The sequence below is a fragment of the Arachis ipaensis genome, chromosome B02, assembly GCF_000816755.2.
Source record: "Arachis ipaensis cultivar K30076 chromosome B02, Araip1.1, whole genome shotgun sequence".
Taxonomy (NCBI): domain Eukaryota; kingdom Viridiplantae; phylum Streptophyta; class Magnoliopsida; order Fabales; family Fabaceae; genus Arachis; species Arachis ipaensis.
In genome coordinates, this window is record NC_029786.2 from 60,641,286 (window position 1) to 60,656,532 (window position 15,247).

Sequence of the window (15,247 nt, forward strand, 5' to 3'; positions counted from 1 at the left end):
TCAGATGCTGTGTGGCCGTCCTTATGCTAGTGGTCCGCAATTGTCAATAGGCGAATTCCAAGTCCCCGGCAATGGCGCCAATATTCCAAAGGTTACCTAAAACATTGATTTGGGGCTGAACATGAGATACAGATCCCTTAGTATGGTAGCATCCGACCTCTTTAGTGCCGAGGTGCCGCCTGTCTGAGTTCCTCGTAAAGAGGTGAAGGGTGGTACCTGCAAGAGACTCTGATGCTTAAGTTTGCAAGGATTTTAGGAAGGTTTTTAGTAGATTAGAACGTGTCTATACCTGAGAGGTGTCAGTGTATTTATAGTAGAGTTGATAACCACCTTTGTTGGAGTAATTCCATCTTTCCTGATGGATAACTGTTCCCTTTATCTTAGGAGTTTGTTAAGACTTATCTTATTAGAGAAGATAAAATTTCCAGTCGAAATTCTCGGGGGCAGCTACCTATTTGGGCAGGATAGCCAAACTGCCTTTTACGGGTGTCCGACCTCTTTAAAGAGGTCGGGTATATAGAGAAGGCCACCTTTCCTGGTGGGTCTTTTATCTCTATTGGATATGACTTTTATTTATTGGGTTAAGGTATGAACAATTATTTTACATGCAAGTCTGGATAAATATGCTATATGTGGATCAATTTTTGTCACCAAAAATAATACTTTTATTTTCATGTTATTGTCCAATTAAAAGTTTTTTCTTCTTTATTTATTTTTGTTGACATGGTATGTAATATGAGTGTCCAGTTTTATTTAGATCTCTATGTTATTATCATTGACATTCAAGTATACTATTGTCATTTACATTCAAGTAATAAAAAAAAAATTATCATCTCACCACTTTAACTACTTAGCTTATACATATTATAGTAATGATACCATGATATATAAAATATGATAAATATTTTCAGTCAATTATTTTTCTATTAGCTATCATATTCTTTTTTTTTATTTGTTATTAATAAAATAATGTAAAATAAAGTGAAATTAAATATTAACTAAAAAACCCAGAAAATTTGTACTGAACAACTCCACTTGTCTAACTCCCCTTGTCTTTCTTTTACTTTTTCTTTCTTTGCATTTGTATTTATATTATATGACTTAATTTTAACAGATGACAAGAAGTACAATGCTACAAATAAATTTATACAATTAAATTAACAAATCATGAAACTTCGATAGGTAAAATTGTAACTAAAATTACATTTATATTTAATATTTGACTATTTGTTAAAAATATCATTAAATTAAAAACATTAATAAATATTAAAATAATATTATAATTTTAACAAATTTTTTTAAATATGCTTAAAGTTTTGTAACCATTGTAAAATTTACCTAATTAATATTACATTTACAAAGTCCAAACAAAGAGAACGAGAGAGACAAAATAACAAAAAAACAAATCTTATTTTTATACCTAGCAAAAATACATGATATGCAAGTGCGAATATGAAAAACTTATCATCACTCTGTGGTAGGAGTTGAGGAAGCGTTTGGCTCAATTCTTTTCAACTGAATCCCATGCTTGTGCGATTCATCGTCCTCGTAAGCATAAGCAAACCCACCATGTCGGGTCAGATCCATACCCGCGAGTTCATCCTCCGGTGAGATCCGAAGCAACTTCATCTTATTCAAAACAAAGAAAAGTGGACCCATTGTAGCACTCACCCAACCAGTAATAACCAGAATCTGAATCACATGCGCCGCCAGCAGTTTTCCGCCACCACCCATCAACAGCCCGTGCCCCCGACCCGACCCGTAGACCTGTTTCACATACTCCTTCTTCGCAAAGAGAGCGGTGAAAATCACACCCCACGCGCCGCAGCCGCCATGAAGCTGAGCGGCCTCCAACGGGTCGTCATATTTGACTTTTTCAGCCAATTTATTGCAGCCAATCAAAACCAAGGAGGCAAAAAAGCCGCACACAATTGCAGCCCAAGGCTCCACGACAGAGCATCCGGCCGTGATCGCTGCGAACCCGCCTAGCAACCCGTTACAAACATCAGTCACGTTCCAGTGACCAGACAATATCCTTTTCCCAAAAAGTGTTGTTAGGGCGGCCGTACAACCGGCTAAGGTTGTAGTTACTGCGGTCCTACCAACAGCACTCCATTGACCATAATAATTGCCAGATTCGTCGTAGTAAACTAGAATCTTGTTAAAAGAGCCTGGGTTAAATCCATACCAACCAAACCAGAGCATGAAAGTACCAAGTACCACCAATGATGCACTGTGCCCACGTAAAGCCACCGCTCGGCCGGTGTGATCGAAACGGCCTATTCTGGGCCCCTCAATTAAGGCACCCCATAAACCGGCAATCCCACCGACCATGTGAACGACTCCGGAGCCCGCAAAATCGATGACTCCAGATCCGAAGAGGAGGTTCCCTGTGTTGAAGGCACTGGCCCACCCATCGGTGGACCAGATCCAATGCGACACAACGGGGTAGACGAAGCCAGTGAGGAAGGATGAGTAGATGAGGTAAGCGACGAACTGCGTCCGCTCCGCGATAGAGCCGCTGGTGATGCCAGCGGCGGCGATGGCGAAGGCCCACTGGTAGAGGAAGTTGCTGTAGTCAAAATCCTGAGCTTCTGAAGGAACTTGCTTGAGGCCGAAGAAGTGGCGGCCGATGAAGCCATTGGAGGGGACGCCGAAAGCAAAGGCAAAACCGAATAGGTAGTAGAAGAGGCCGCCGGCGGCGGCGTCGAGGACGTTGGTAAGCATGATGTTCATGGTGTTCTTGGCGCGGACGGAGCCGGCGCAGAGCATGGCGAAGCCGAGCTGCATGGAGAAGACGAGATAGGCTGAGAAGAGGAGGTAGGTGCTGTCCACTGCGTGCTTGGTGTCTTTGTACTGCATACTCACGGCGGTGAACTGATCGCAGATGAGACTTGCAGCGGCTGCAGCGTTGGTGGCGTTGGGGCCGAAGTATTGTGCCAGTTGCGCCGCTGAGCATGACGGCTGAGCCATGGTTCTGTTTCGTTGTGTTTGTGAGTTTTGACTGTTTTTAAAAGATTTTTAATTGACGATTTGAAGAATCAAAGGAGAGAAGAAATCGAGTGATTTTCGCTGAGGATGAACGGGGATTCCGTGTGTGTGCTTATGAGTGGTTAGTAGTTGCCATATATAAGGCGAAAGTGGGAAATGGGAGGGTGAAGACTTTGACCAGTGAGAGAGAGAAGGAAAGAAGACTTTTCCACAATTTCACATTTTCCGTTTATTTCACCTTTTTCTTTTCCATTATCTTTTAGGCCACCCATTTCTTACTCCCACTTTATATGAGAGTATGATTAATCATCACTAAAATATTTACAAAATAAATCTTGTTTTTTATTTTTGAAAGAATAAATAATTACATATTTGTTTTTCTAATTTTTTTTGTTTTACTCCTCTCTCTTTTTCTTATCAATATTGTTCTTTGTTTTTCTCCTTCGCGGTAGCTCGCTCTCAGATCTTTTCTTTACACCATGCTTATTCTCTGATCCTCTCCATCTGCGCGGTTGTTCGTTCTCTCATGCACTGTGCTTGTTTTCTGATTTTCGACACCGAAACACGCTGCCGCCGCTGTTACTAAATTCGGATCCACCACTTCATTGTTTTTTGTCGCCTCTCTATTCCTCTTCTTCACTAGTGACTCTGATCTCTGTCCTTCTTCCTCTGCCTCTACCTCTGCGATCTACTCCTTAAAATTCTATTTTATTTTATTTTACTTTATTTCTTTTTCTATGAAAATTTTATGTGAATTTGAATGCTCTTTGTTTGCCAGAATATGCCTTCTGAGAAGTGTGCAAATGTTAGTTAGAATAGATGCTGCATTGGTCTCATGATTATCTTCTGTATGCATGGTTTGCATGGTTGTTTCTTTGAGAGAGTTTGAGAGCTTAGCAAAAAAAGTGTATATTAGACAATGATGTAAGATTGGTTACAAATATGGAATTGTGCATTTTTCAGTTATGGATTGGTACATTTGAGGATGACCAGATCTTCAGCAAAAATGTTCAAGTGCTTATGATTATATAGTTTTTTATTAATTAATAGTTTCAAGTGTTGTTTTCTAAGACATCAAGCACAACCTTCAACGTCTTAACTTGTTCTTCACTGCACAATTATGCTTGCCTCGAAAGCGGGGCCTAAGTGTTATTTTTTCCTTGAAAGAGAAATCACCATTTGATATTTTGATTCCATTCTTTTTCTTAGAAGCTCTTTATGAGCATAGCCTTCTAAGTCATAAATATAAATACGGCTGGGATATCCTCACATTAATATCAAAGAATCTGAAGTGAACATTATCATTGTTCAAGATTGCAAGAAAATCTTTGGAATATTGAGAAAGACTTAAATTTATAAGAACTCGATTGGAGTTCTGAATAATGAAACATTAATCTATTGTAACATGTGAATATAAATGATTTTAGTTAAATGATTGCTGCTTATATATAACAGTGAAGACTCTGTAAGGACATGCATGTTTCTATTGGATTAGGAGTAAATTTCAGAGATTGTATCATTAGGAAGTCAATGATGTTTCCAATTATGCTGATTTTCTAGGTAAAATAATAAAATAAAAATGACTGAGGGAAGGAATTTGATTGATTTTATCTCATGATGTCTTTTGTGAAACTTGTTAGTTTAAACTTCAGAAATATTTAAATTTTTTTGTGCCTTTGTCTATGTAGATAAGCTAGAATTCAAAGCACAGTTAGTTCCTTTATTTTATATGTAAAGATGGAGTCTTTTTGTTCTTTGTTAATCATTATCTGAATTTCTTTTTTAAGATTTAGACTTTGGTTATTGTGTTATTATAAACCTTCCTTTTGAGAACTGATATGTGCTTTCCATGGAAACACTCCAAATGATTTTTTCAGGTCAAACACTGTAAAGGATGTTATGTACTATGGCTCATGTACATAATAGTCAGAGGAAGCTTGATGATCGGCTTGCTGCCTATGTGTGTGTATGCTTGTTAGGATTTTTTCCATTTTTCTTTATTTGCCCTGTGCGCTTGAACTGTTTTCAGAGTACCATCTGCATCATGGTTCCTTTCCTTCCTTTATTGACCCCCTTCACCCTCACATACACATACACACATACACACATGGCACAAATAAAAAAAGGAAAAAGCTGTAGCACTTCATAGTCTTTACACCAAATTATTATTGTGGTGTCATAATGTCTTTGATATTGTAACTTCGTAGAATGTTATATTGATTGAATAAAAGATAATATTTTTTCTAGATGTTTCAAATTCGTATGTTAATATTTGGATGTTTTAAAATAAACTATCTTTAGATCTCCCTAAAGTATGAATAGATATTGTACACCATCATAGTTCAAGAGAATTTTTGTTGGTATGACTAATAAGTTGCTGACATAATAGAATATAGAAAAATTAATCCCATAGTTGTTTATATAGAACAAATGCAAAAATAATTTGGCAAGTTGTACATCACTAAAAGAATTGGTCTTAATCTTGTTTTGACAAGCAATTAATCTTGTTAATTTTTAAATACAACAGAAATAACGAACTACAATAGCATAGACAAAGTTATATGCTAGAACTAAAATGCTATGAAAAATAAAGAATTACAACAAAAATACAATAATACATATGAGTTCCAATTAGAAAAGAGACAAGAAAGAAAATAAATATGCATTCAATATCACGTTTCTGAAATTTAAATATTTCTAGAGTTTAAACTAACAAGTTTCACAAAAGGCATCATAAGATAAAATCAATTAAATCCCTTCAAGAGTGCATCTTCGTCCAAAACTACACAAGCCAACGTAATTTCCCTTGACTGCTCCATTGTTGTATACCAATACGATGGGTAGATTTTGATCCGGATAGTTGGAAATGCAGTCAGTTGACATTATCTTAACAAATTTATTTTGTTACAGGATATCTTGTGACAAATTCTTCAATGCACTGCATCAAAATCCCACATTCAGCAATGTCAATAATAAAGTACAACAGACTTCAATAACAAGCACAAGAAGCATAACAATAAAATTAAACAAATTTGGATCACCCAAGTAATTTATAGATATTATATGAGGACGTGTGGTGTTCAGAAATATTTCCTGGAATTTGAACTTAGAAATGTCATCTAGCATACCCATCTTTGTAAAGGATGACAACCACCCAAACATCAGAGGGAGCTTGTGAAACCTCTCGAACAAAGTCAGATCCTGAAATTGGAACCACAGATCCAAACCTCAAAACTTTAGCTGCTTCCTTCGTCTCAGCCAATCTCTTCTTCCTGTTAAAGCACAATGCCTAGTAATGTGGTTATTCATAATAATGAGTCCAAGATTCTTGTGACTATGGCAGGGGATGGAAACCCTTCCTACTTAGTTGAACCAATTGCTTCTTTGAATTGTTGCACTTGTGATTGTGAAGCTAATCCAACACCACCTTTATCAAGTTTAATCAATGAAAAAGTACTGACCAATTGATTAGAAACAGATTCACAATTATTTTTGTTATGGTGCTTCTTCTTCACCTTTTACATTCGAGTAGTTTTTAGGTTCCCTAAATATGTCAGGCAATTAAGAGTATCTATCTATGTAATAAGTACAATGATTTATATCATAAGATATAGAATAAAAACAAGACTTAATCTACTTACACCTAATTCATCATTCATTCCCATGCCAAACTTCCAATCCAAATCTTAACAAATTAACCAGACATTAATATAAATAGACTATTCTATATCTCCATCAAGGATATTGAACTCTCGAATATGAATTCCCTAAATTGAGTTTGCAAATTATATTTCACAATTCAATTTTATCTAAGCTTCATGACTTCAAATGAACTCTAGAGTTTGATATCTTTGTTCGAGATCATTTGTTATGAATATTAAATTTATCAAACTGAAGTAAAAAATACCATAATTAATTAGACATTATGAAAGGTGTACACAGACACTGTAATATTTGAGCAAATTAAGAAAGGTTCAACAAGCAAGTTCGCATAAACATTAATGCAAAGATTTCAATACATCCCTAAAATATGCATGAGTTAAGTAAAAACATATTGAAGGGACTACAGAAGCTCACGGATTCAAAACATTAAGATCTTTCAATAGTTTCCTTAAGCGGGAATCAAAGTTGGATACAACAGTCATCTTAACTGTGCCAGTGTTTATCATGTTACTATGTTAGGAGGGACAAACTTAAAAAAAAACAATGGTTAAGGAGGAAAAAGATATATTTGATTCGTGAAACTTCCAGCATCCTTGAGAAGAGTAGTTGTTTCATAAGCTCCATCTGAAAGACGCCACACATCTCCATTTGCACAATACGGACATGAATAACACTAAGTTCAGAAACAAGCATCTGTCATATTGTATATTTGAAAATTGAAGGCATGTGTCAGGTACTTTTAAAATCTCCTGCTAATTTATTTTTCCTGGATAAGTATGCAATAATATATAGATAAATAGAAACAATAGATGAATTCTGCGGAATGAACAAGAAGGAAGATCAGAAGATGAACAATTAAAAAGGATAGATATTATCAAAGTATTCAAGGTTTTGAATCTTTTGATAGGTAAGAACTGAATTTTCCAAAACGGTTGTGCAATCCACAGATAAATTAACTTTATTAAGAGAATCATCATAAATTGGGACTAATATAACAAATAGAACAGTCTCCTATGCAGAATTGTCACATTGTAAACTTCTTCAAAATAATCTTTATCACTGCAACCAGGGGCTTCAGAAACTACAAGTTTTCAAAATGGCCTCCCATCTCCCTGTTAAAATACAAGTATAAAATATAAGAGAGTATGTAGTAATGATATGACTGTATAAAATTCTTTTGAAATCAAAACAACATTCAAGTAAAATTATTAAACACAAATAAATCTGTTGCCAATGGAAATTGCACATTTGCACACTTCTCAGAATTCATACTGTGGTAAACAAAGAACATTCAAATTCACATAAAATTTTCATAGAAAAGAAAATGAAGTAAAATAAAAATAAAAATAAAATGGAGGGAGAAGTAGAGATCAGAGTCGCTGGTGAAGAAGGAAAACAGAGAAGCGACAGAAAATGATAAAGTGGTATACCCGAGTGTAGTGGCAACGGCAGAAGCGTGTTGCGGCGTTGAGGATCAGAGAACAAGCACGGTGCAGGAGAGAACGAGGAACCAGCACGGATAGAGAGAAACATAGAACAAGCAATGCGAATAAAAGAGGCAAAAACCTAGCAAAGTCAAGAATTTCTTCTTTGAACATGGAATTGAAAGAAATAGGAGAAATGTGTAAAACAAAAAAATTAGAGGGACAAATATTTAATTATTACTTAGTTTAAATGGTTAATCATACTCCCACATAAAAGTGAGAGTAAAAAATCCATAGCCTAACTTTTAAAGTTGTTTTGAAGATACCATTGTTAGGTTTCATAAACTGATAAAAATATAAAACCAAACAGGAGATCATAAATTGTTCACTTATCAGTTCAAGTGTTTAATGGTTTAATAGGTTAAATAGAAGTTAAATAAGAGTAATAAATATATACATATACACGCAACATTTTTCGAAATATTTAATAATCAAATTCTTTTTATAATTTTTTTTTGGTGATTAAGTTCCTTTTATAATTAACTTTGATCAAATTGGACAATAATTAATTAATCCAAAAATCAATTCACATGCTATTCTTTTGCAAGAAAAAGAAAAGAAATTTCATAATATTCACATGATTGCATACTACATTGTGGAAGCAGACATTTTATGGACTTTGCGTAAAAGACATAAAAAAAATTAAAAAAATACTAAATTGGAGAAAAGAATCAAGACCTCTATCGAGGAGTCTTATCCAGACATGATGACCCAATAGTGATCACAATGATTTTGGCCAATGCTAATTTGCATAAAATTCTAGTTGATCTGGGTAGTTTGACCAATATTTTGTTCAAAGAGACACTTGACAAGCTTAGGCTAGACCTAAAAGATTTAAGAGCCTATCTCGATACTCTAGTTGGGTTAAGCGAAATTCCGATCAGACCACTAGATTTTATTAGTCTATATACTACTTTCGAAAAAAGTGCAAAAAATAACACTTTAAAGATCAACTACATAGTGGTTGATGTTCCTTCTGTCGACAATGCATTTATAGGAAAAGAGGGAATTGCAATAGTACATAGAGATCAAGTCCTAAGGAAAAGATGTTACAATAAAAGCTTTGGTCTTAAAGGGATGATTACTGGAGGACATGTATATGTTTTGAAATTTGGTAGTCCTAGAGAAAGAGAACCACTCTAATCTCAACCATAAGGGAAACTGGAGGAAGTGCAAATCAGTGAAATCTTGAGAAAACTAGAAGTATAAGGTTAAAACTCCATCAAGAGCTCAGACAGGAGTTGATCCGAATTCTACAAGAAAATTCCAATGTTTTTTTGCTTGGAAAGCATCTGATATGCGAAGAATCTCACCCGAGTTAACATCACACAGACTATCTGTGTATCCTGGCTCAAAATCAGTTCAAGAAAGGAGGAGAAAACTGAGCAAGAAAAGAGCTCGGGTAGTAAAAGAATCACTACAAGAAAATGGAGCATTTGTAACAAAAAAGTTGTATCAAATTTAAAATTGTTACAAATTATGAATTTTTTGTAACAATAATTAGTTATTGTTACAAAATAAGAATATTTTGTAACAACAAAAAAATTTGTTACAAATTATGTTGGCTTTTGTATCGAACTGTTGTTTTGTTGCAAAATATTATAATGTTTTGTAACAAAAGATTAAATTGTTGCAAAAATTTAAAATATTTTGTAACAAAAAATTAATTTGTCACAAAATACAATATTTTTGTAACAAGTTATTTATTTATCACAAAATTCAAAAATTTTTTGTAATTAAAAAAAAATTATTTCAACATATATAGCAAAAGATTACATTATAGATATGGAAGAAAATCTGCATAGAAAACATTTAGATTGGATGCTAATAAATAAAGAAATATTAAATCATTCCATACCAAATGAAGATTTTATTAAGTCATATACGAATAACCCGTGGATCATACCAATCGAATTTCTTTTTTTCAATTTAGATATAAAAAAAGATGTTAGTGAAAATACAAAATTTACTGGAAGAAAAAAAATAATTTTTAGATCATCAAAAAAAAAAAATTGGAATTCGAGTTAGAGACTCGAAATCAAGCAAAAGCGGAAGACACGAGTGGGGTGGATTTGGAATCATCTCTTTCAACCCAAGAAAAAGATATTGAAGCAGAGTCTACAGCATCAGGATTGGCCAGGAAAGAGGAAAAAAATACAAGAACAGAATGGAGGTCGAAATAAATCTCTTATTAACAAAGTTTTTTTATTTTTCAATTGAATTGGAAGGGTTCCTTAAATCACAGAATAATGAATAATATCAAAATTTATTGTCTCCTGATTAGGTTGAAAAATAATATAAAAGAGATTGCTATAAGCTCTATTCAAAGAGGAGAACTCAATCTAGATCTTATGGCAAATCAAAAGAGTTTAAGTTTTACAGGATTGACGAAAAATAAAAAATTGATCGAAAAGGCAATGTTTATTGTGGAACCAATTCGTCTGTCTAGAGAAAAGGATGAACAATTTTATATATATCAAACCATAGTACTTTCATTGCTTCATAAGAGTAAGCGTCAAATTAAGAAAAGATATCCAGAAAAAACTAATGTTGATAAGACGAACTTTGCAAAATCCATTCCAAGAACAAGAGATCAAAAAATAACAGAAAATAAAGAAAAAAATCATTATGATTTGCTTGTTCTTGAATAATATTTTAATAATAAGAAATTTATTTTGAAAATATGGAATAGTTTTTTTTTTCTATTTAATCTTATTATTTTATAAATTTATATTATTCTGTTTCATATCTATTTATATATATGATATATGAAACAGAATAATGTGAAATCTAATATGATTTATATTTCTATATTAATATTGAATTCTTATAAATAAATAAAACGATTTTATTATATCCTATTATTTTTTATTTAGAATAGTTCGAATTGTATAATCATCAATTACTGACATTGGTAATCGGCCTAAAGCAATTTGATTATAATTCAATTCATGACGATCATAAACTGAAAGTTCATATTCTTCAGTCATTGATAAACAATTTGTTGGACAATACTCAACACAATTACCACAAAATATACAAATTCCGAAATCAATACTGTAATTAAGCAAACGTTTCTTTCGAATATCTGTTTCCAGTTTTCAATCAACAACAGGTAAATCTATAGGACATACACGAACACATACTTCACAAGCAATGCATTTGATGAAAGAATATTAAAGATATTTAGAACTAGATAGATCTCGTCAATAGAACTTCCTATACCCACTTATTTTTCTGGAGTATATTTATGGACTCGCCTCTGGTCATGATTTTAATAGAAATCGATATATTTTGTCGGAAAATGTGGATTATGATAAGAAATCTAGCTTACTAATTGTAAAACGGTTAATTACTCGAATATATCAACAGAATCATTTGATTCTTTTTGATAACGATTCAAGTCAAAATCAATTTTGGGGGTCTAACAAGAATTTGTATTCTCAAATAATATCAGAGGGTTTTGTCATTGTCATGGAAATTCCATTTTCCCGACAATTAAGTTCTTCTTTAGAGGAGGCGAAAATCATAAAATCTTTTAATAATTTGCAATCAATTCATTCCATTTTTTCCTTTTTCGAGGATAAATTTACATATTTTATTTATTAATATAAATATAGAATATCTAATATAATTAATTTATTATATTATTTATTCAAAGAAAAGATATTAAATATAAAAGAATCATAATAATAATCTCAGGGGAATTTGAGATTCATCAACACTGAGTATTTGACTTTTGGAGAGTATTCTTCTGGATAAGTAACTCAGGTTTAGATGTATACATAGGGAAAGCCGTGTGCAATGAAAAATGCAAGCACGGCTTAGAGAGAGAAAGAAGTGAGGAATCCTCTTTTCGACTTTTTTCATTCTATCCTATCTATTTCTTGAATAAGTGATAATCCAGCAGTTCTTACTCAGGGAATTTTTATCGCTGCTACCACTAGGGTTTATCGCCGCCGCTGTGACTTGTCATCGCCATCAGAGCCGCCGCGACTAAGAGAAGGAAGGGGATCTGCTTCACTTCGTCGCCGTTGCCGTGGGTGGAGCCACCGTCGCCAAGGTCCGCCGTGAAGAGGAATGCGAATGGGAAAGAAAACAGGGAAGTTGCTATTGGGGATTTGGGGAAAATGGCTCTGTTCTGCCTCTGCCGCTCTCCTCTAGCATGTGATGAACCAACAATATTGATTATAGTCCTTTTTCCCTTTTAATGTGTGTAGTTCCCATTTCTTCCAGATACAAGGATTTGAGGCTCAGAATATTTTCCAAACACCCAGATTTGTTCCCTCGAGAGGTGAGTATCATTCATTGGAAGATGCTATTGTGGGATCTCTCAAGCAGAGCCTGGTTAGTTGCTATTTTGGGTCCCATTATTGTTATTTTATAATTGCTGTATTATGATTTTCAAAGAATAAGATCACTAACCAGTTCTTGAATAAATAATTTATATAACTTATTTTCCTCTTTAGAATTCTGGTATATGTGATAGATTTTTTGCTATATTGGCAATTTTAGTAATATTTTTGTTTTACAATTCTTCAGTTCTGTGTGAGTACCTTGCAAGATAGCATTTACTGTTTATCAATTAATAATTATACAAAAGAAAGTTCTGTATTTGTTTATATAAATCATCTAACTGATTTAAACATGAAATGAGAGGCTCTCTAGTTGAATGTATAGAAGAAATATCTGGTCCTGCCCAAGATCTATGAAATTTAGGAAGTTATGTATGATATTTCTCAATGCTTCAATACTGGTTTTACCACTACTTAGTACTTACAGATTAAGTCATCACATAATATATATAGCCAAGTATTTGTCATACAGGTTAGCAAGTGCCACTTAAATTTGAAACATAAGGTATGTGTTGTACTTTTTACAATTCTTAAGGCAACTAGGGCCTCCTGCTAAGCTAAATAACTGGAGAAAATATATCATACATGCTCTAAATATAATTGCCAATTGCTTAGGTTGTTCTTGATTGTTGTCATTCATGTTATTAACATACATGAATAAAGAAACAAGAAGCTGCTTTACATCCATAATAGGTTAAGGTCAAGGAGTGATTTAATGATAGAACTAGTCTATTTAATCATTTGTAACTCAGTATTATTCAGGTTCAAATTCTCCACTATTATTCACGTACTCATTCTGGGGACTGACAAGGCTGGAAAAACAGTAATGCATATTTCGAATGCCATATTTTTACAAAATTGTTGAACTTTGTTATGTTTTCCTGAGTTACTGAATACATTAACTTTACAGACTTTGCTGGAGAGGATAAAGTCAGTGTACTCAAACATAGAAAGCCTTCCTTCTGATCGAATCATTCCAACTGTGGGGTTGAATATCGATCGTATTGAAGCTGCAAATAGGAAACTTGTGTTCTAGGACTTGGGAGGTCAGGTATAGGCATATGTTAGAATGATGAATGATTAATAAAAATTGAATTGAATTTTTCTTGTTCTGTATCTTGTTTTGGATTGATTAAAATGAATGATAGAATTTTTATTGTTGTTAAAATTTTTGTTGTTGAATATTCATTCGATTAAAAAGAGAAAAAAGAACTAAAAGAAAAAGAAGAAAGTTAGTGTATTTGTTGTTGGCTTGTTGCTGCTGTGATGAGACGATGATTTTATTGTTTACATGAATATTGCTTTGGTGAATGGTGATAATTGAAATTAATTCTTATATGTTTTATTAATCATGAACTACAATGGTGAATTTTTGTTATTGCATTGAGTTCAATTGTTGAATTTTTGCTCTTATACTCTGGTTATTTCTTATCTTGATGATGATGAGTTTGAAGAACTTCTCGTAGGACCTCCTCCTTCTGCTGTTGATAATGAAGATGGTAATGCAGAAGCTTGTGAAACTCGTGAAGATTTTATGATTGATGAAGAATAGAGTGACTATTAAATGACTTGTTTAGACTTTAGTTAATTAGTTGTTCATTATAGTAGTTTGGTTGGTTTATTTGTTACTTAATTTATTTTAGTTGCATATAAACTTGTATGTTGTGAATTTGTGTTTTAATTTGAGTTGTGAATTTGTGTTGAGTATGTGACTTTTGACTTGTTATGGTATATATTAGTTATAGTCCAATGGATAATTTGGTTTATTTGAGATTTATTTCATTATTTGTAAAATTAATTTTTGCTATAAAAAATTTTATAATTTTTATATTTTACGAGTTACGTTTACATTTCGTCTTACGATTCAACGAATTATAATTAAAGAAATTGTTATAAAATAAATATTGTGCTTTTGTAACTAAAAGAATGAAAAATGTTACAAAATCAAGTTGTATTTTGTAACTAAATTTTGTGATAGAAAAAATTATATTGTTACGAAAAATATTTTAAAGGTCCAAAATTGTTACTATTTTTGTAACAAATTTTGGTTTTTGTATTAAAAGAATTTGTTATAAAATATTACTTTGAATTGTAACAGTTTCATTTTTTGTTACAAAAATTTTTTGTAACGGGACATACTGCAACAACCCCTTTTTTTGTTACAAAATCTTTTTGTTTCAAAATTTCGGTTTTTTGTAATAATTTTTTTGTTACAAATATTACTTTTTCTTGTAGTGAATGTAGCACCTTACCACACAGAACTTTATGCTTAAGTTCGTAAACTAGAGGTGGTGAGGTATTACGACCTCTAAAAGTAAAAATGCGTATATAGGCATATATGAAAAGAAGTTTAACTAGGAGTCTTGAAGAAAAAGTTGAACAAAACAAACAGAAAATGCGTCGTACTTGAAACGGATAAGCATAAAAGGGATAGATAACGACGTATAGTAAAGATAATGTACATATATATACATGGAGTTCCAAAATGATACAAGTAGCAAGCTCTTAACTCAACCTGCGAAGCAAAGGCCAGCCAGAGTTTAGATATACATATATATAACTCAATCTATATCCAAAAGACAAAAATAAAAATCCCGTTTCTACGAATTCAACCTCTAAGAGGGACAAAATACAAGTTATGTATAAGATGGAGAATATTACTTATATATATAAAATAAAAAAATACAAAACCCTCACAAGTAGATCTTCGCATCCCAAGAGTCTCCAGCATGCTCAGCGAGGTGCATCAGGTCC

General features: G+C 33.0%; 1 protein-coding gene and 1 long non-coding RNA gene across 2 annotated transcripts; both read right to left on the reverse strand.

Annotated features, from left to right (window-relative positions):
- LOC107625336 (ammonium transporter 1 member 1) lies at positions 1,378-3,270 on the reverse strand. The gene has a single exon (XM_016327959.2). The coding sequence runs from the start codon at positions 2,971-2,973 to the stop codon at positions 1,468-1,470; it is 1,506 nt and encodes a 501-aa protein (XP_016183445.1). The 5' UTR covers positions 2,974-3,270; the 3' UTR covers positions 1,378-1,467.
- On the reverse strand, positions 5,623-8,389 carry LOC110268856. The gene is made up of 3 exons (XR_002357513.1): positions 8,085-8,389; positions 6,033-7,766; positions 5,623-5,929 (listed from the first exon to the last, which is right to left on the reverse strand). It is a non-coding gene; the product is annotated as an uncharacterized LOC110268856 (long non-coding RNA).